At 47.9% G+C, this 21,879-nt stretch overlaps 1 protein-coding gene and 2 non-coding genes across 3 annotated transcripts in view; 1 reads left to right on the top strand and 2 right to left on the bottom strand.

Annotated features, from left to right (window-relative positions):
* The window catches only part of CIT (citron rho-interacting serine/threonine kinase), a 159,611-nt gene that overhangs the window by 123,299 nt on the left and 14,433 nt on the right, over positions 1–21,879 (bottom strand). Inside the window, exons 4-5 of the mRNA XM_049787776.1 lie at positions 11,656–11,798; positions 10,032–10,125 (exon numbers count right to left, since the gene is read on the bottom strand). Coding sequence (XP_049643733.1) covers positions 10,032–10,125; positions 11,656–11,798 — 237 coding nt within the window. The remainder of the gene's footprint in view (positions 1–10,031; positions 10,126–11,655; positions 11,799–21,879) is intronic.
* Positions 1,474–1,664, bottom strand: LOC126031478 (U2 spliceosomal RNA). The gene has a single exon (XR_007503338.1). It is a non-coding gene; the product is annotated as a U2 spliceosomal RNA (small nuclear RNA).
* LOC126031930 (small nucleolar RNA SNORA51) lies at positions 12,502–12,635 on the top strand. The gene has a single exon (XR_007503737.1). It is a non-coding gene; the product is annotated as a small nucleolar RNA SNORA51 (small nucleolar RNA).

Raw genomic sequence — 21,879 nt, 5'->3', positions numbered from 1 at the left:
ATGGCTTTTCTGCCCCTCCTGTCCATCTCTGACTAGACCAGCCTGATAGATGGCAACTCTTTCTGACTTCAAGACTGCAAAGCTAGGGGGCCAGAGAGATAGCAGAGTGGTAGGGCATTTGCCTTGCATGCAGCTGAACCAGAACGGATGGTGGTTCGAATCCTGGCATCCCATATGGTCCTCTGTGCCTACCAGGAGCGACTTCTGAGCACAGAACCAGGAGTAACCCCTGAGCGCTGCCGGATGTGACCCAAAAAAACAATAAATGAATGAATGAATGAATGAATATTGCAAATCTGAGGATTTGCTGAGTCTGGTCACTTTCCCACAGTCTACCCCATCAACAAGTCATCTGCCTTTGACCACTGTCCAACAACCCTGTGTCCAAATGGGCAATTAACAGGTTACAAAAGAGTATAAATAGGGGCAACCTATTAAAGGGTGATAAGAGTCCCTGAATATGTTAATAGGTTAAATTTATAGTTATGGCTGAAGAGATAATATTGGAGTTAAGAGTTTGTCCTGGGGCCCCGAGAGATAGCACAGCGGCATTTGCCTTGCAAGCAGCCGATCCAGGACCAAAGGTGGTTGGTTCGAATCCTGGTGTCCCATATGGTCCCCCGTGCCTGCTAGGAGCCACTTCTGAGCAGACAGCCAGGAGTAACCCCTGAGCACCGTCGGGTGTGGCCCAAAAACAAAAACAAAAACAAAAAGAGTTTGTCCTGCACGAACAGGCAATGGTTTGATCCCTGGCACCATAAGCTTGCCCTGAGCACCACTAGGGCTGGGACCTAAGTACAGAGCCATGAGTAAAGCCTGAGCATTGCCAAGCATGGACCAATAAATAAACAAAATTGTAGGCTGGGGTGCAAGAAAGAGAATGGGGTTGCACATGCCCAATCCTTGTCCAGTCCTCATTATATACCATGTGTTCTTCCAAGCATGACCAGGAATTATGCATTGCTTGGGAGGTCCCCCAACCCACAATAAAACAAAGATTGGCTTTAGCCAGTAACGTCAATCCACACTGCTTTGCTTTGCCCAGGAACTGAGAAAACCTTAATGACAGATAGGCCACTCGGAAGCCTCTTTTGTCAGTGCTGAAGATCCACATGCTGCTAGCCTATAACTCGGATCTTTGTTATCCTTCTATCCCAAAGAGGTTATCCTCTTTGTTATCCTCTGACCCTCCCAGTAAGACCTGTAATATCCTGCCACTGTGCTATCTCTCTAGCCCCCAGAAAGGCTTTTAATAGCAGTGACAACTGAGTTACCATCAGTCACTGATCCCAAACCAATCAACATATTCAACAAGCAATTTCACTTGCCCCAAAAAGGACATTACAAGATGATTTTCATTCTCTGCTGGTATGAAAATGGATGATTATTGTTTTGTTTTACTTTGTGTTAGAGGATGCTCAGGGATTGGTTCTAGTTCAGAATTGTGCTTAAAGAAAATTTTTTTTTCTTCTTCTTTTGTGCACCGTTCCTGGAGATACTGCGATACCAGGTCGATGCGTGGAATGGACGGAGCAAGCTCCTATTCTAGTTCCTAGTGCCAAAAATCCATTTAATATATTGTCGTCGGATAGACGACATATCAGATATTAAACTGATAAGAACAGATACTACACTTGATCTTAGCCAAAAGGCCGAGAAGCGATAAAAGAAATTTTTTAAAAAAAAAAGGTTTTGGGAGATCAAATAAACTGTCATATTTTAAGAGATAGAGAAGTCAGGGGCCGATCTACAGCACAGTGGTAAGGCCTTGAACGCAGCTAACCTGAGACAGACCTGGGTTGAATTCCCAGCATCCCATATGGTCCCCTGAGCCAGGCGCAATTTATTTAGTTATTGTTGGGTCACACCCAGTAGCGCTCAGGGGTTACTCTATGCTCAGAAATCACTCCCGGCAGGCTCGGGGGACCATATGGGATGCCGGGATTCAAACCACCGTCCTTCTGCATGCAAGGCAAATGCCTACCTCCATGCTATCTCTCTGGCCACCAGGAGTGATTTCTGAGTGCAAAACCAGGAAGAAGCCCTGAGCACAGCACAAAAATACAAATAACAAAAAAGAGAGAAGTCAATAGGCAAAAAGGATGAACTCAAAACATTCCTTAACAAGCAGAAGCAGGCCAGGTTCAAACCAGTCCAACTCTAGGACTCACTATTTTCTCAAACAAGATGTAAACCTAGCCATGAAAGATGTGGGTACACTGGCCCATGTGGCAGAAAGCTGGCCATTTTGGGAGGAGAGGGCAGGCCAAACCCCGGGCCTACCAAAGCCCTGTCTGCTGCCTCCATCACCCAGAATCACCATTTTCCCAACGGCCCTGCCTCACCACTGACCCCGATTCCCTTCAGGGATACTAATCTGACCCAACTTCAGGTATGCCAGTATTTGGGCTGATATTAGGGCTTTTAGGAGCGTATGTGGACATCCTAACCCCCATCTCCCACCCCATCTTCCTTCTCCCAGGATGCCTGGAAGCTGAGTCCATGGCCCTAAAAGTCACAGTACCAGTAATAGTGCTTTGAAGTTCTGGAAAACTTCATTTGTTTGATGCTATCATCCCTATAGGAACACCCCAAATTAACAGAATGGACAGCTAACAACAGAGCTTACTAAATCTTACACCACTGTATCAATAATCTAATTGGAGATACAATAATTTTCCCTAATGTGCTTGTTACTGTACTTTTTCTTTCTTTTTTAATAAACCTCCTCTTCCGTTTTTCTTTTCTTTATGGGGAGGGGGTTTGGGACACATTTGGGGACACTCAAAAACTCCTGGCTCTGAGCTCAGAAGTCACTCCTGGCAGGCTTGGAGGACCATATGGGATGGTGAGGATTGAACCCAGACAGATCCTGAGTCAGCTGCATGTAAGGCAAACACTCTACCGCTGTGCTATTGCTCCAGCTCTCCTTTTTCATTTCATTTTGATATTTAATTTCCAGTAACTTTGCTTACACTTATCTGGAACACATGTATCATGATCAACTATGTCAACTATGTGATGCATTTTCTTGAAATAAAGTAAAAAAAAAAAAAAAAAAGCAGGAGCAAAGGTAGTTGCCTTCTTCCCATAACTTCAACAAACCACTACAACTTCCAACTCCCGACATACAATTGCATGACTTAAACACACAATTACAACCTATGTAACTCTCCAGGCCCAGTCCTATGCAAAGACACCTCCACCAATGAGGGACAGACACACAATCCCCAGTAGGTTTCCCACCACTAGGGGGGCTGATGGTCACAATGCAGCAAAAGCTCTTGAACCGACAAACTCTGGAACTCTGGCTCGTGAACACACAAGACAGCCTGGCCCTGTGTTCCGTATCCTTCTAGCAGCTTTTAACCAGGTGAGGCAGTGGAGTAGTCACACGGCATTAGGGGCATGGCACGTCTCTGCTCTATATCCAACCCTCTCAGGTTAGACCTGCTCCGACCAGCGTTAAACAAAAATGTTCCAGAGAGGGCTGGAGAGATAGCATGAAGATAAGGTGTTTGCCTTGCATGCTGAAGGATGGTGGTTCAAATCCCAGCATCCCATATGGTCCCCCGTGCCTGCCAGGGGTGATTTCTGAGCATAGAGCCGGAAGTGACCCCTGAGCACTGCCAGGTATGATCCAAAAACAAAAAAAAAAAAACAACAACAAAAAAAAAAAATATATATATATATATATATTCCCAAGAAACATTCAGATTTAGAGCTTAAAATAAGGACAAAGGGAGCCAGAGTCAATAGTGCAGTGGACAGGGCATTTGCCTTGCTCAGGGCTAATTCAGGTTTTATCCCTGGCACGTTATAAGGTTCCCCAAAAGCACTGCTGAGAGTGATCCCTGAGCAGTCAGGAGTAAACTCTGAACACTGCCATATGGGGCCCAAACACCAAACAAAAACAAGACAATCAAAAATAGACATATGTGTATAATATATAAAATACATAAATATTTGGGTGTAATAGGGAAGAGTGTTGATTAATTTGGGGTAAGTCACTAGAGTAAATGAGAATATTACTTATTCCCTATTTGGACTAAAATGAGCACTTGATGCCTTTTATAGCACCTGGTGGTGCTCCTGGCAGGCTCGGAGGGACCATATGAGATGCAGGGGATCGAACCCAGCCACGTGCAAGAAAAACACCCTACCACTGTGTTATCACTCTGGCCCTAGTGCCTATATTTTTTTACTCTGACCTCCCAAACATTCCATTCACAGAAGTCCTCTCCATCTATTCCCTGTGACCAGAAGCACCCAAAACAATCTCTACTGCTCTACCGAGCCTGAGTGGGGTTAAACTGGAGGTGAATGGCCTTTTCTGTCATAAGAGCCTTCATTGATGGATCAACACTGCTCAAAATCCCTCTTAGCTGCTTCTCTTCTGCCTTGAAAAGCACAAAGCCCTGAGGTGGGACTCGGAGCCATCAGGCCCAGGGGCCTTGGTCTGGAGGGTGCTAGACTGAGCATGGCAGCTCCTTGACCAAAACAATCAAAAGCTGAGGCTGAATGTGGAGCTGCTGAGAAGCCTGCGTGGCCAAGGTAGGCTCCCCACCAGGAAGGAAGAGGGAAGAATCTGAGAAACAGAAAAATCTGAAAGGCAGGCAAGTTGTGTGTGTCGCTCTTGTCAAGGGCTCCTCTGACACACAGCAGGGCGTCCTCCACACCCCCAGACTTTCTGAGCAAGTAGAGATGGTGCGTGTTCCCACAGGACACCAGACAGTTTGGTTTATGGCAGACCCGCACTGTCGGCTCTTGTAAAAGCTTATCCTGGTCCTTCACCATTTCCTGCAGGGGTGCTACCACCAGGGAGGACATAGGTACCCCACCCCAGATCCCCAGGGACACAAGGCAATGTTTGGCAGCATTTTGGTTGTCACAACTGAAGGAAATGGAGACAGGGCTACTGGCATCTAGAAGAGACAGGCCAGGGATGTGGCTAAACCTCTGGAACCCAAGGTGCCCACAGTACAGCTGCATTAACGGCTCTGAACTTTCTTTTGGGCTTCAGTTTTTTGTTGTTGTTGGACCACACCCAGTGGCGCTTGGGGGTTACTCATGGGTATGCGCTCAAAAATTACTCTTGGAAGGCTCAGGGGTCCCTATGAGATGCCAGGGATCAAACCAGGTCAGACATATGAAAGGCAAACGCCCTCCCTGCAGTGCTATCGCTCCAGCCCTGAATTCAACTTATTTCTAGGTCTATTATTTTATTTGTTTTTTGTTTTTGTTTTTGTTTTTGTTTTTGGGCCACACCCGGTAACACTCAGGGGTTACTCCTGGCTATGCGCTCAGAAGTCGCTCCTGGCTTGGGGGACCATATGGGACGCCTGGGGATCGAACCGCGGTCCGTCCAAGGCTAGCGCAGGCAAGGCAGGCACCTTACCTCTTGCGCCACCGCCCGGCCCCTTTTTTTTTGTTTTGTTTTGTTTTGTTTTGTTTTGTTTTGTTTTGTTTTGTTTTTGGGCCACACTCGGTAACGCTCAGGGGTTACTCCTGGCTATGCGCTCAGAAGTCACTCCTGGCTTGGGGGACCATATGGGATGCCAGGGGATCGAACCACGGTCCGTCCAAGGCTAGCGCAGGCAAGGCAGGCACCTTACCTCTAGCGCCACCTCACCAGCCCCAGGTCTATTATTTTATACAGGTCTTTAACATATGGACAAATTTTTGAATCCCAGATGACAAAGCATAACATTATTATTTTTATTTCTGGGCTTTATTCCACCAAATTCAATACCAAAGCACTCATGCCTGTCTCTAAACCATCAAATGTTACAACAGAAAATGTTCTGAATGGGGGCCAGAGTGATAGCACAGCAGGGAGGGCATTTGCCTTGTACGTGGCTGACCCAAGATGAACCCAGGCTCGATCCCTGGCATCCCAATGGTCCCTGAGCCTGCCAGGAGTGATTTCTTTTTTTTTTTTTTTCAGGAGTGATTTCTGAACACAGAGCCAGGAGTAATCCCTCAGCACCACTAGGTGTGGCCCAAATCCCACCCCCTAAAAAAAATAACCACTCTGAATGGAGCCAGAGAGATGGTAGGACAAGGGTAAGGAGATTGCCTTATATCCAGGTTCAATCTCCAGAACCCCCAGCTGGTTCCTTGAGCTCCACCAAGAGTGATCTCTGAGCACAGATCCAGAAACCAGCCCTGAGCGTGGCTGGGGTGGCCCAAGAAACAAAAGCAAAACACCACAAAAATGCCAACTCTGGGCCGGAGAGATAGCATAGAGGTAGGACATTTTCCTTGTATGCAGGATGGTGATTCAAATCCCAGCATCCCATATGGTCCCCTGAGCCTGCCAGGAGCAATTTCTGAGTATAGAGTCAGGATTAACCCCTGAAGGCTGCTGGGTGTGACCCAAAAACCAAAACCAAAAACAAAAAACAAAACAAAAAAAAAAATGCTGATTCTCTTCGTGTAATGATCAAATTGTATATAAGCACAAAATCTGACTCCAGGGATGCACTTCAAATGGCAGATCACAAGCCATGCATGTCCAAGGCCCTCGATTTAAGGCCTGGCACTATGGGTACCCCCACCAGCATAGTCAGCACCCAAAAACTAAGAGTTATGGGCAGGGCAGAGAGGGTTGGGGGCAGGGTGAGGGGAGAATCATGGCTAAGAAATTCTGACTTTAAGCAGTTCAGGGGTTGTCCAGGGTCTGATCCCCAGTAGACCTTAGGTTTGCAGAATCAGGAGTCCAGACCCTGGAGGACAGACTTGGGGTTAATTCCAAGCCTTTTCCTGACACCAGCCTGCTAACATCCACCTTCCTTGCAACTAGAGGACTTAACCCACACTACCTCTGACCCTTCATCTCCAGAGGAAGGGTGCATTGAAGGCTTCCTTAGTTAACCCCTTTGTGCATTCGTTTTGTTTTGTTTTGTTTTGGGGGTCATACCCAGGGGTGCTCCAGGGTTACTCCTGGCTCTGGGCTCAGAAGTCGGTCCTGGCAGGCTCAGGGGACCACACGGGATGCTGGGAATCAAACCCAAGTCTGTCCTGGGTCAGCCAGGTGCAAGGCAAATACCCTACAGCTATGTTAGCTCTCCAGCCCCTCTTTGTGCATTTTAACTAGAAGCAGTACTGCTAGAATATAAAGGTCCAAGTCCCAAAGACTTGTCTAGGTTTAGTTGAAGAATCAGTCTTAAGACAGGTCAGTTGCCCCAAATGGGTTGAGAACATTCTTTTTGTGTGGGAGATCCAGGTTCAAGCCCTGACATCACATGGTCCTCGGAGCACTGCCAAGAGTAACAGACACCACCCCCCAACCCCACCCCCACCGCAAAGCTGGGTGTGGTCCTTGAACATGACTAAGTGTGGCCCAAAGAAACAAAATTGTGTGTGTGTGTGTGTGTGTGTGTGTTTCTCAGACCTTCCATCTTTTTGCACAACTGACTCTTAAGTTTATGTTTTTAGTATATACCAACTTTATTTGCTATTTTAATTTTTTTTACCTTGCCATATTTTTTTTTTTGGTTTTTGGGCCACACCCATTTGACGCTCAGGGGGGTTACTCCTGTCTATGCGCTCAGAAATCGCTCCTGGCTTGGAGGGGACCATATGGGACGCCAGGGGATCTAACCGCAGTTCGTCCTACACTAGAGCTTGCAAGGCAGGCACCTTATCATATTTTCCAGCATATAAGACGACTTTTGAAACAAAACAAAGTCAACCGAAAATTGGGGGTCGTCTTATACAGCAAGTATATCCCGAAAAATGTTTCAATATGCCACTAAAAGAAAATTGTCTGAATATTGCCACAAAACGAATTTTCCAACTGGATCCTGAACCAATCACTGCAAGGCTGCTCGGACCGCCTCTCTAACTCAGCCAATCCAAGCAGGCTTTTTATGCATGCAAATTAGACAATGTTCTGGACCCAAATCTACACTCTACAAAGCCTGCTCAGATTGGCAAGAGTCAGAGAGGAAATCTTTGACAGTATAACCTTTGAACCTTTGCTTGTTGTGATTGGCTCACTGTGGTACATGAGCACAGGAACACATGCAGCACATGCAGCACAGGAACGTTCTGTCTGATACAGCGAATATAGGCCTAAACCTATGTTTTTTAGTTTTGTTTTGGGGCCACACCCAGCGTTGCTCAGGGGTTACTCCTGGCTGTCTGCTCAGAAATAGCTCCTGGCAGGCACGGGGGACCATATGGGACACTGGGATTCGAACCAACCACCTTTGATCCTGGATCGGCTGCTTGCAAGGCAAACGCCGCTGTGCTATCTCTCCGGGCCCTAAACCTATGTTTTAACTGCAAAATTAGGGGGTCGTCTTATACACCGGAAAATACGGTACCTCTAGCGCCACCTCTCCGGCCCTGCTATATATTTTCCAATACATTCACACTCTTGATCTCAACAGCTAACCTCTTGCTTTCCTAATTAGTGCAAGAAATACAGCTTAATTTTTATCAAAGGTCCAAGACTTCAAGCTGACATTTTGAACATTTGCCTCTTAACACGGAGGATGTTGAGTTCAAACAGTCCACTGATTAATTTCAGTTTTGTACAGAATAGAGGATTTGAGATCATGCACTATTTCAGAAAAAATTCCTTAAAGTAAGAAAGTTAATATAATAGAAGACAAGGGAAATAAATGTGGGGGAGAGAAATCTCACAAAATGTGGCTGGAGCAGTGACACAAGCGGTAGACCATTTGCCTTGTACATGCTAACCTAGGACGAACTGCTATTCGATCCCCCGGTGTCCCATATGGTTCCCCAAGCCAGGAGCAAATTCTAAGCGCGTAGCCAGAAGTAACACCTGAGCATCACCGGTGTGGCCCCCCCAAAAAAAAATCCACAAAATAAGCCTTTTCCCTTCTTCTTTTTTTTTTTTTTTTTTTTTTTTTTTTTTTTTTTTTTTTTGCCACACCTGATGACGCCAGGGAGTACTCCTGGCTATATGCTCAGAAATCACTCCTAGCTCAGGGTACCATATGGGACACTGGGATTGAACCCCGGTTCATCCTGAGTCAGCCGCGTGCAAGGCAAATACCTTACTGCTATGCTAATGCTCTGGCCCCCATTTTCCCTTCTTTTAACCAACCTGTAAGAATGTTCGTAAAACTGTTCTGTTTGCTATTAAGAGACACTGTGAACAAAAGAATGTGATGGTGAAACAAAGCTGCAAGTATGGGGGACTCTTGTCCCCAAGAGCAGGAGGCACAAGGCTTGAATTGGAACTTCCAGGTCCCCAGAATCTAGATTCCCCAAACATCGCCACTTCTGTCCTCTGCCCCCACAAAACCAGGTAGGACTGATAGTACAGCAGGGAGGGCATTTGCTCACATGCAATCGACCGTTGTTTAACCTCTGGCATCCCATATGGTCATCCCCTGAGCCCTGCCAGGAGAGATCCCTAAGCAAAGACTCAGGAGTAATCCCGGAGTACTACCAGGTAAGGTCCCCCAAAATAAATAAACAGATAAAGTTGGGGCTGAGTTCTATATCCCCACATCACCCCCATCCCTGAGAACTCATTTCATCCACTCCAAAACTATCACCAACATCAACCTGCATCTCCCGAACTTATAAGGACCCCCACCATTCTTCCTGTGTAACTTTACCTGCTAGTAAGACCAGCCTGTTTCTGGGAGGGGTCTTTGGTAGGTAACAAAGAGATTGGCCTCAGGGGCAGGAGGGAAAATTGGAAGGATTAAGGGAGATTCAGCAAGAGAGAGCTGGCAGGATGGAGATAGAAGAACCATGTTAAGAAGACAGGTCAGTGGAATAGGCTGCTTAAATGGTTAGCCTAGGTGGCTAGGGCCTTAAATAAAGCTGATGTCTCCTGAAACCTGACTGATGTGAGTCTTCATCGCCGCCACCCTGAACCCTCAGACCCGCCGGCTCTGCACTCAGAAATTGCCTTAGGCAGGCTAGGAGGACCCTATGAGATGCCTGGGATCGAACCCAGGTTGGTCCTGTGTGGTCCGAGTACAAGACAAATGCCCTAATGCTGTGCTATCACTCCAGCCCTGTTCTTTTTTTGTTACCATTTTATTGGAGTTCATTTTAGCAGCAGATCCAAAATCCACCAATTTGATGTGGCCAGTCCGGTCAATGAGAATGTTCTCAGGCTTGATGTCCCTGGAAGAAATAAGAAGTGCCAATGAGTGTCATGTTCTTGCCAATCAGCAAGAAGCCACCAGCCAGAGACTGGAAAGTACCACAGCAGTGAGGGCATTTGCCTTGCACGTAGCCAACCCCATTTCAATCCCTGGCATCCTATATAGTCCCCCTGAGCCTGCCAGGAGTGATTCCTATGCGAAGAACCAGGAGTAAGCCCTAAGTGCTGCTGAGTGTGACTCAAAAAAAAAAATACAAGTTCCTGTGTTCCCTATGATGGTTTTGTATATGTATATAAAACACACGTGTATATAAAATATACATGTATATATATAAAATAGGCTATAATCTTTAAAGTAAATTTAACTTAAAATAAGAAGAGGAAAGAAGAAAAAGAAAGGAGACAAGCAGGTTATTCAATAGGATAATTCTCAGAGCCAGCACAATAGTCCAAAAGGTAAAGTGCTTGCCTTGCATGCAGTCAACCAGGATTCAATCCCTGACAATCAAATGGTCCCCCAGGCCCTATCAGGAATGACAACTGAGTGTGTGGGCAGGAATATGCCCTGAGCATAAATAACCGAGTCAGGTCCAAAACCCAAAAATAAATAAATGGTGATTTTCTTTTTTTTTTTTTTAATTTTCTTTTATAAATAAACAGGCTATTTCTCATAGAAACACATTTTTTTTTGTTTGTTTTTGGATCACACCTGGTAGCGCTCAGGGGTTCCTCCTGGCTCTAGGCTCAAAAATTGCTGGCAGGCTCAGGGGACCATATGGGATGCTGGGATTTGAACCACCGACCTTCTGCATGTAAGGCAAATGCCTTACCTCTATGCTATCTCTCCAGCCCCAGAAACACATTTTACATTAGGTAAACTAAGGCCAAAACAAGGGACTTCCCAGAGCCAAATAGCTGGTCTAGGAAAATAGAAGTTCAGATTCCTGATCTAATAATCATTCCTTTCCCACAAGTCTCTTAGATGTACAAGAAAAACATCCCTCTGGGCCAGAGCAATAGCACAACAAGTAGGGCATTTGCCTTGTATGCAGCCAACCTCTGTTCTATCCCCGACATCCCATAAGGTGCCCTGAGCCTGCCAGGAGTGATTCCTAAGTACAAAACCAGAAATAACCCAAGTGCCACCGGGTGTGGCCCAAACATAAAAAGATGTTTCCCTATTGCCTCCTCACCTAGCTTCCCCCCTTCCTCTTAGTGGTGAGCTTTGTTTTCAAATAAAGTCTACTCGGATGGCCTGGAGGGCAGCTGCCATCTTGGTTCATGGTTCCACATGGTGAAGTAACTGGTTTGAGGGTGAACAGCTTGCGGTGTGAGTTCCTGGCCTGCTCTACCTTCCCAAACATGTGTGGATTATTTCCTGCATCAGAATTGCTGCTGGACCTGCGTCTCTTGTCCTACCCAGATAGGGGGCTGGGGATCCCTCTTCCTGTCTGGGGATTGTGGAATATACAACCCACCATTCAACACCACAGTATTTCACTCCTTCCTTTAGGTGGCACAGGACCCAGCCTCCAGACAGTCCTGCTTACCGGTGAACATAGCCCATCTGGTGAACGCTGTGAACAGCCAAGATCAGCTCAGCCAGGTAGAACTGAAGCATGCTTTCATCTAACTGGTCCTTGTATCGGTTCAGAAGTGACAGCAAGTCCCCGCCAGGCTGATATTCCATGACCTGTGGAGAAAGGCAAAGTTAATCATTCTTCACCTACATGCACCCCCCAAAATAAAAGCAAAGGTCTCCAAGGCATCCTCCGATAGTGTCTGGCTTATAATTACAACATCATGTACAGGATACTTTTGAGCGAAGATCTGGGAGACATAGCCTGAGTTACACAGGATGAGGTCACTGCCCTCGGGAAATTACAGACATTGCCCCCCGAAAAAGCAAAACAGAATGAAAAGACTGGCCCAGCACCAGGCATGACACCTGCAAGGAAAGCTGGCAAAGTTAAATTAAATCCGCCCACTCACCCACTGAAGTCGACACCCAGACGTTCCCGGGAATCAGGTGCGCAGAATAGATGAAAATTCCTGGAGGGCGACAAGCCCTCTTGCACCACCTTTTTGCGTTTTGCTCCATAGCCTTCAGGCAGAGCACATGCATTCGCTAAATGTGACTCGACCTTTTCTTTTTTTTTTTTTTCTTTCTTTTTTTTTTTTGGTTTTTGGGTCACACCCGGCAGTGCTCATGGGTTACTCCTGGCTCCATGCTCAGAAATTGCTCCTGGCAGGCACGGGGGACCATATGGGACGCTGGGATTCGAACCGATGACCTCTTGCATGAAAGGCAAACGCCCTACCTCCATGCTATCTCTCCAGCCCCGTGACTCGACCTTTTCGAACAACATTCTGTGTCTGTGTAAAAATCCGGAGGAAGCCTCCCAATTCTTACTACAGGCTGTGTTCTTTACACTGACTGTATAGAAAGAGGAGGTACAGTAAATGCACCCCATATACACCTCAACCCAGGCCCTTTGCCTGGTCTGTATTGTGAATTGGGGGGGGAAAAAATCCAGAGGAAATCTGTGTCTGTGTAAAAAGTGATATCTGGGCCGGAATGGTAGTGCAGCAGTAGAATGTTTGCCTTGCATGAGGCTGAGCCAGGATGGATGTGGGTTGGGTCCTCGGCATCCTTTATGGTCCCCAGTGCCTGCCAGGAGTGATTTCTGAGTACAGAGCCAGGAGTAACCCCTGAGGGCTGCTGGGTATGGCCCCCCAAAAAAAATAGAAGATTGAAATCTGGAATATAGACTCTTTGACCTCGTCATTCCACTTCTGACAACTTACTTACTTCCCAGGAACTTGCATTTGCCTGCAGATAGAGATTCGTCAATATGCTGTCTGTACGGAGAAGGGGGGAGGGGGGCAAGAGATGACAGAAATTTTCCTCAGCCTGCCAAAATAGCCCCTAAGAAACCCAAGTGTGGCCCAAAAACCTATAGCTATTACTAAATACTGGGGCAGAAGGGCCAGAATGATAGTATAGTAGGTAGGGCATTTGCCTTGCATACTGTTTACCTGGACTCAGTCCCTGGCATGCCATATGGTCCACCAAGCGCTGCCAGGCATGATTCCTAAGTGCAGAGCCAAGAGAAACTCCTGAGGATCCCCGTGTGTGGCCTGAAACCAGAAACACTGGACCGGTACTGAAACAGGTCAGGTGTTTGCCTTGAAAGTAGAATTTCCAGCACTTCCTATGGTCCCCCAAGCCCTGCCAAGAGTAATCCCTAAGAATCAGCCTTAAGCACCGCCAGGTATGACCCTCAAATTAATGAATAACTAACTTAATAAAAATAAACATGAACTTGGCTGGAGAGATAGCACAGGGGTGGGATGTTCACCTTGAACACGGCCAACTCGGGAGAGACCCAGTTCAATTCCTGGCATCCCACATGGTCCCACAGCCTGCCAGGGGTGTTATCTGAGCACAGAGGCAGGAGTGACCCCTGAAAGCCACTGGGTGTGAGCCAGAAACCAATAAATAAACAAACAAACTGTAGGGTACTTATCTGAGACCCACCCATTTCTGGGAGGGGTCTTGGGAACCGGATAATAGGTGTGACTTTACCTGCAAGACCCGGCCCATTCCTGGGAGGGGTCTTGGAATAGGTAGATAAACCCGGAAGCCAGGGGATTAAGGGTCTTTGCCTTTTGGCCCTGCTGGGCGCTCTGAGGAAGATGGCTGAAAAAGTTTAAATGCAGGGTAGCCTGGAATGGCTGAATGCTTAAAAGGTTATGAGATAGGCCACACACACGTGGTGGCTAGGGCATAAATAAAGCTAATGGTTCCTAATGCCTGCCTGTGAGTCTTGATTACGCCGATTACCTGGGCCTGGAACCCGCCGGCTGCATGGGGGTTGCTGAGCCACGTGGCCTGGGATGGCAAACAGAGAAATCCACCTCCATCCATCGCCATCCAGCCCCATTATTAATTATTTAATACAACACAAACAAACAAATAAAAACTAAAATGAGGTCCCTGGGATGCCAACATGACAGAATCAGACACAAAGATTCGAAAGGAGGCGAAAGGGTTCACCCCCAGCCAGCCAGCCTGCCTGACTGCCTGCCCCACTGGCCAAGTACCACCGCAGGGGCCCCCACTCTTAAAAATTACAGCAAGAGCCATTTCATCTCTTCACACGGCCATGCAAAGTCATCTCTGATGTCGTCATTGGGTAAGGAACAATTAATTCCTTTTTTATAAGGGGGAAAATAAATGAGCTTTTGTTGATCTAGACACAGAAAACTGGACTCTGGGAGAGAGAAAGCTCCACTTCAGGTGAGACTGTTTGACCAACAAAAAAGCAGCCAGCGGAGCCGGAGAGATAGTATGGAAGTAAAGCGTTTGCAGGAGGTCATTGATTCAAATCCCGGCATCCCATTTTGTCCCAAGCCTGCCAGGAATGATTTCTGAGCATAGAGCCAGGAGTAACCCCTGAGCACTGCCGGGTGTGACCCAAAAACAAAAACAAAACACAAAAAAAAAAGCAGCCGGCATTGAGAAGCCAAGGCTGATCCTCCCCTTATTGCCCATGGGATTCCCGAGTCAACATGCTTTTTCGGCTCCTCAGGAAACAGCCCGCCTGGATGGGTGGTGCCCTCAGCTACTAGCTTCTTGCAGCATCCTGTGACCTGCCGGGAACCGGCTTCCTAGAGTAAGACACCAGGGATTGAACCTGGGTAACTGGCCCTATGCAAGGCAAATGACTCACCCTCTGTGCTATAGTCCCGGACCCTCATGTCCTTTTTAGAAAGATGTAAAGTATACTTTATTTAAAAAAGAAAAAAATATATGTTTTCCTTGCACGCTGCCGAGCCATGTTAGACCTCCTGGCCTCTTATAGGGTCCCCCGAGCTTGCCAGAAGTAATTTCTAAGTGCAGAGCCAGGAGTAACTAACCCCCTGTGGACGATTGGGTAGGGCCCAAAACCCAAAAAGAAGTGGAAAAATAAATAAAAATAGGGGCCAAAACAATGGCAGAACAAGGCAGAAGAGGGCATCTACCTTGCATGCAGCCAACCCAGATTTTATCCCCAGTATTCCATATGGTCCCTTGAGCCACCAGGAATGATTCCTGAGCACAGATCCTGAGCATCACCAGGTGTGGCCCCCAAAACCAAAACCTAAAAACTAAAAACTAGGGCACAGCGGTAGGGGGTTTGCCTTGCAGTCGATCCAGGACAGATGGTGGTTCGAATCCCGGCATCCCATAAGGTCCCCGGAACCTGCAAGAGCGACTTCTACAGAACCAGGAGTAACCCCTGAGCACCGCCAGGTGTGACCCAAAAACCAATAATAATAATAATGATACTGATACTGATAATAATACTAATAATAATAATAATAAAATAAGGGGCCGGAGAGATAGTACAGCGGTAGGAGTGTTTGCCTTGCAAACAGCTGCCCCAGGACCAACGGTGGTTCGAATCCCAGCATCCCATATGGTCCCACATGCCTGCCAGGAGCGATTTCTGAGCACAGAGCCAGAAGTAACCCCTGAGCACCATCAGGTGTGGCCCAAAAGCCTAAATAAATAATTAAAATAAAAAGTAGCGTAGATGGAAATGATGCCCACAGGTCTATACTTAACAAGGTGAAGGACCTTGGGGAAGCTCCACAGAATGGAAACAGGTCTTCAAACAAGGCCAGAGCATTTGCCTAGAGCCGGGACGGTGTCAGGCCTTGCCGACATATGACCAAAACCATGCCACCGTCTGCCAAGCCCCATCCCTGCAGCAAGTGCTGGGCTATAAAAGCTTCATCTCTCCTGCAAACGCTCGCCCGCCTGTCAGGCCCCATTTAGAAGGCAGATCCAGCCCAGTCAGACGAAGCATCTCAACAACCCAGTAAAAACTCTGCCCAGTGAGCCAGAGCAAGGCATTTGCCTTGCACATAGCCAACTCAGGACAAATGGAGGTTCAATCTCAGGCATCCCATATGATTCCCCAAGCCTGCCAGGAGCGATTTCTGAGTGCAGAGCCTGGAGTAACCCCTGAGCACTCCCGGGTGTGGCCCAAAAACAAAAACAAACAAACAAAAAAACTCTGCCCAGTGCCAAGTCAAGCCCCCCAGCAGAGTCCCAGGAAAACCAGTTCAGGGGCACCTGTGTACCCCAGGTCACGGACTGGATATCATCTCCTCATGGTTCCAGACGTGGGGCACTAGACAGGCTGAGACTCCAGTCGCACTGCAGTCTGCGGAGGGGTGTGGGGTGGGGGTGTGGATGAGCTCACTAGAACAGCCTCACCCAGAAGGGGGTGGCAGCTAAAATGCAGACTCCAGGGCCCCCCAGTTCACAGCAGAGCCACCTGGCAGCCTACAGCTCACCCACTCATTCAACCTGTCTCTCCACGGCCCTGGGTATGTGGGGGAGTGGCTCATTTTTACATCTGCTTCGAATGCTTATAGCCTTTTCAAAAGGTCTTCTGCATCCCAAAGAAGTAATAATATATATATATATATATATATATATGTATTTTTAAAAGCCACACAGCTAGTTAATTACAAAAGTACGCATCGTTTTTAGAACAGAAATGTCTTAAAATAAGAACAATTGCATATTTATGATGACATAGTGCAGCTATAAATTTTGTGGCTTTATTAAAGATGTGGGGAAGAGAGAGAGAGAGAGAGAGAGAGAGAGAGAGAGAGAGAGAGAGAGAGAGAGAGAGAGAGAGAACAGTTTATAAGTTTCAGGGCACACAAGTCAAACCCAGAGTTGTACTCTTGGCAATTTTTTTGTTGTTGCTTTTGGGCCACACCCAGCAGTACTCAGGAGTTACTCCTGGCTCTGTGCTCAGAAATCGCTCCTGGCAGGCTCAGGGTGCGGGAGATCAAACCTGGGTCCGTCTCGGGTTGGTCACATGCAAGACAAAAAAAACATACCGCTGTGCTATCTCTCCAGCCCATCTCTGGCAGTCTGGGAAATGGCTCAAAGGTTTGAGAGCCTGGGGCGCCAGCTGGGAATAGACCCCCAAGCATGGCTAGGATGGGCCCCCAAAGAAACAACAGAAAAAGTAACCATGACTGAATGACTAAACAGGGACTACTTAGAATGAATAACCAGGAAAATCATTCAGAAAATAGGGACCATCTTTTAGAAAGGCAAAAAAAGAAAGGGGGAAAAAAAACCCCACATAATTCTTGGCACCATTCAGAAATTCCAATTTTCTGAGCTCAAAGTTCCCGCTCAAGCTGTTACTCTGCTCTATGCATTGAACCTTCCACTTCCTCAGATCCAGGGTTGATTGGGGAGACAAGTGACAAAAATTACAACAGCTGTGGAGAGACCAGCTCCCAGGCTCCGAGACAGAGAGCCCAAACATGTCAAGCGACATCTCTCAACAGCCGTGTTTATCAAAGGGACTAATCACTCCTGACCCACCCCCAAGAGACATGTGACAGGCGGGAAATGCCAACTGTAAATCAGCGAGGACCTTTGAGCGAGAAAATCTGACTAATCCGAGACCTTCACCCAACTCCAAAATCAGGCAAGGGTATGTCTGAGCACCTGCTCCGGCATCCATGGGGTCCCTGGTGAGTGCCCAGCTCAAGTGTGATCAATCATTCTGGCGGCTGGGTTAAAAGACAGAATTGAGGACCAGAAGTTGGGTGCTTTCAGAAAACAATTCTGGGCTTTTGGAACGGTACCAAGGAGCCAGAGAGATAGCACAGTGGGTACGGTGCTTGCCTTCCGTGCTGCCGACCTGGGCTAGATCCCCAGCATCCCATGCCCAGTCAGGAGGAAGCCCTGAGCACTGCCGGGTGTGGCCCCAAAACAAGACAAAATATAATAATTTTTTTAAAAGAAAAAAAAGAGGGGCCAGAGAAATAGCACAGCGGTAGAGCATTTGCCTTGTACGCAGCCAACCCAGGAGGGACCCAGTTCGATTCCCAGCATCCCATGTAGTCCCCCCCAGCCTGCCAGGGACAATTAATTTCTAAGTGCAGAGCCAGAAGTAACCCCTGAGCACTGCTGGGTGTGGACCAACAACCAACCAATCAATCAATCAATCAAGTTTAAAAAATATAAAAATAAAAAAGAAAGAGAAAAAAGAAATGGTGCCAAATTTAACGAAGAGATAGCTTGAAGGTCTGGAGCTCAGGGCTGAGGTCAACATTTCACAGTCCCCAGAGCACAGCCAAGAATAGATGCACTGTCAGGTGTGCTCCTCATCACCCCCAAAGTAATGTTACAAATAAGAGTAAAGAGGGGGCCAGAACGATAACATAACAGGGAGGATGTTTGCCTTGCATGCAGCTGACCGGGGTTCAATCCTGGCATCCCATATTTGCCCCTGAATCTGCCAGGAGTAATTCCTGAGCACTGCTGGGTGTGGACCATAAAACAAACAAACAAAAAAGAGTAAAGTATCTTCGTTTTCATCCCAATCATTCAGAGAACAACTGGTCAAAAGCACTGGTGCTCTTTTGAGAAAGAGGCAAAATATGAACAAACATCAAAAAACACCTTCGTTCGTTCCAGGGATATATAGCCCAATGGGTAGAATATACAGGCAGCCAGGCTTGATGCCAGGCACCACATCATGTCCTACACCAAACACAAGCTCAGGGTACTCCTTGAGTACCACTGAGTATGGCCCTAAAGTACAAAAACGAATTAACAAATCAAAATGTGAGCTCCAAGACTGGTGAGCAAGTCCCTCACGCTGCCGTGTGTCTTGTGTGCAGTACGCCCAGGTTCCCTCAGTGCCACAGGGACGCTCAGAGTCTGCACAGCCCTGGAGCACCACTGCATGTGGCCCCAAAGCCCCCCCAAAAAAGACAGAACAAAAGAATGGGTTGTGGAGGTTGACTGCAGACTTGGCCCCTCTGATTGGGGTCTGAGCCCCCGTGGGATCAGGTGCCCCTGGCGTGAGGCTGATGTAGGCAGCTCCATGCCTCGAGACCTGTTGCTGAGGAGGGTGTGCAGGCCAATAGGGCCCCCATAGAGCTGTGAGTGGGGGCAGCCAGCACTCCCCCCACCCCCGCCAGCCAGTGCTGACATCTTTTTTTGGCTCTGGGGCCACACCTGGCAGACTCGGGGGACCATACGGGATGCCAGGGATGGCACCCAGGTCAGCGTGTGAAAGGCAATCAATCACCGTCCCCATGGCGCTATCGCTTTGGCCCCATCGCGCAGACATCTTCATCAGAGACAATCTGGAACTTTCCTGCACATACAGACAGGACAATCCATCCCGCAGGCCCGTATCAATGGCACTCCGGACTCTCAAGGACAGAAGGTTTAGGAAGCGCGGTGGGGACGCCAGAGAGAGCAAGTGGCCCGCACGGTAAGTGGCCGCTGTAAGGAACTTGTCCTTTAAAGCCAGAGCGCTCGGGCTGGCAAGGACAGATCTTCTGGTGGCTGCAGCTGTGCTTGCTAATTAAAGGGCAGCTCAGACACACAAGCAGGGCACCTGCCACTGCTTCTCTGTTGGTCTGCGTCCCTGCATCTGCGTCTCAAAGCCCAAAAGGTCTTAGGAAGACATGGTTGTGCTGTATCCAAAACTTGTATATGTGGGGAGGGGGGGATGAGAGGGAGGGGATGAGAGGGGGGGAGGGAGAGAGAGAGAGAGAGAGAGAGAGAGAGAGAGAGAGAGAGAGAGAGAGAGAGAGAGAGAGAGAGCATGTAAACCCTCCTACACTTGAGCTTTGGCAGGGAAGAAGGCTCCCTGGCCAGGAAAAGAACGCAGAGCTAGGAGTAAGCCCTAAGCCAGTGATGGCTAACCTTTTTGAGCCTGAGTGCCCAAGCTGCCACATAAAACCAAAGAATTTCCTCAAAAGTGCCAGCACGTCAATTAAAACTTAGTAACAAGATTTTAGTATCTAAAAACTATGTGGTACATGCCACACATCTTAATTGCAGACCTTCCCGCGTGCCAGCTGCAAGGCCTTCGTGTGTCACTGCTGGCACAAGTGCCATAGGTTCGCCATCACGGCGCTAAGCATTGCCAGATGCAGGATACCCCCCAAAAAAAAATCAATATACATCTGAGTGTATTGATTTTGTACTTGCATGCACTCACATGGGCATGGCAGAGCCTCTGGACATATGCTAGTTCATTAAGAAACTCCATCCCCCTTGTGCATGGCCTACCCGGTATGGACTTGGGTTAGATTTCCAGCATCCTGTAAGCCTTAGGTCTCCTGAGGCTGCCAGCAGCAATTTCTGAGTGCAGAGCCAGGAGTAACCCGAGTGCCACTGGGTATGGTCCAAAAATTAAAAAAAAAAAAAAAAAAAGAAACTCCGACCCTTCCTTTTGTACAAGGTGTCATTGAGGTGAACGGTGCTGGCAACCCCTTAGCAGCATGTTCTTGAGACAGACACTTGCTCTCTCTCCCATGAGGTCACAGAAAGGGCCCAGCAAAACCAAAGCTGCTGTTGGTGTTGCCATTTGCTCTGCCCAGGGCTCCTCATTTGTGGCACGGGAGGCAGGATGGGGAAAGCCTCGGGCAGCATCGGCCAAGGCAGGAAGGCAGCATTCTTCTTCTTGAAGGACAAGGTGACCAGAAGGGGGGAGGGAGAGATAGACAGAGGGAGAGGGAAGAGTGAGGGAGGGGGAAGAAAGGGGGGAGAGAGGAAAAAGGTGAGAGAGAGAAAAAGAGAGAGAACGCGCGCCTGATGTAATCCATAAAAAAAGGGGGACAATCAGGGAGGAAAAAGCCAATGGGGCTGGGCGGATGAGATGTCCCCAACAAGACCAACACGGTGTGCTGGGAGCCTCATCCCGCCAGCAGATACCAGTTCCCAAGTTCTGGCTTCAGAAGCCACCACCAACGCTGGGGAGTTTCGGGTAGAGCCCGAAAACGGGAGAATCTTTCCCAAAACAGCACATGTCTCATTGTCAAAACTCTTGCAAGCTGCCACTTCTCTCTAACATCAACAGCAAAGTCTCATTAACTCTCGATAGACTGCCCATGGCTGCTGGGGAGGGGAGGGGAAGGAAGGGTAATGGGGGGCTGCTCTTCATTTTGGGGGTTCACTGCCGACAATTCTTTGTGGGGTTAAAATTAGTTTTGGAGGGCCTGGAGAGATAGCACAGTGGTAGGGCATCTGTCTTGCACGCAGCTGACCCAGGAAGGATAGTGGTTCAAATCCCGGCATCCCACATGGTCCCCCGAGCCTGCCAGGAGTGATTTCTGAATGCAGAGCCAGGAGTAACCCCTGAGTGGCACCAGGTGTGACCCAAAAACAAACAAACAAAAAAAAAAGAATTGGTTTGAAAGTAGCTGGGAGGTTGGTGGGGAGCCTGGCTGATGGCCCACAAAAATAGCTGCTGGTCCAGTCTGTGGCAGGCTAGGATTTGGCCCCCGAATCCACTCTTCCCTGCCATTCTATTAATAACAATTTTAGTCAGCTACAGCCCAGGCAACTGAAGGACACAAGTATATACTAACGTAAGTAACTCGACCAACTGCAAGAGGAAAAAAGGCCTCTATAGCCCACAACATTCTCGTAAAAGGAACTTTGCTCTAAACTTCCAGTCTCTTTTTTTTCTTTTTGGGCCACACCAGGTGATGCTCAGCAGTTACTCCTGGTTATGCACTCAGAAACTGCTCCTGCTTGGGGGACCATACGGGGCACCGGGGGATCAAACTACAGTTTGTCCTAAGTCAGCTGTGTGCAAGGCAAATGCCCTACCACTGCGCCACCACTTCAGCCCTAAACTTCTGCTCTTAGCTCTTCTCTTATCAGCTGAGTGGAACAAAGGAAGGAGGCAGGGCTGCAGAGAGAGCACTGTGGGTAG

Source organism: Suncus etruscus, chromosome 15 (genome assembly GCF_024139225.1).
Source record: "Suncus etruscus isolate mSunEtr1 chromosome 15, mSunEtr1.pri.cur, whole genome shotgun sequence".
NCBI classification, from domain to species: Eukaryota; Metazoa; Chordata; class Mammalia; order Eulipotyphla; family Soricidae; genus Suncus; species Suncus etruscus.
Note: the sequence above shows the minus strand (reverse complement) of the source record. Positions and strands in the feature narration are given on the sequence as shown.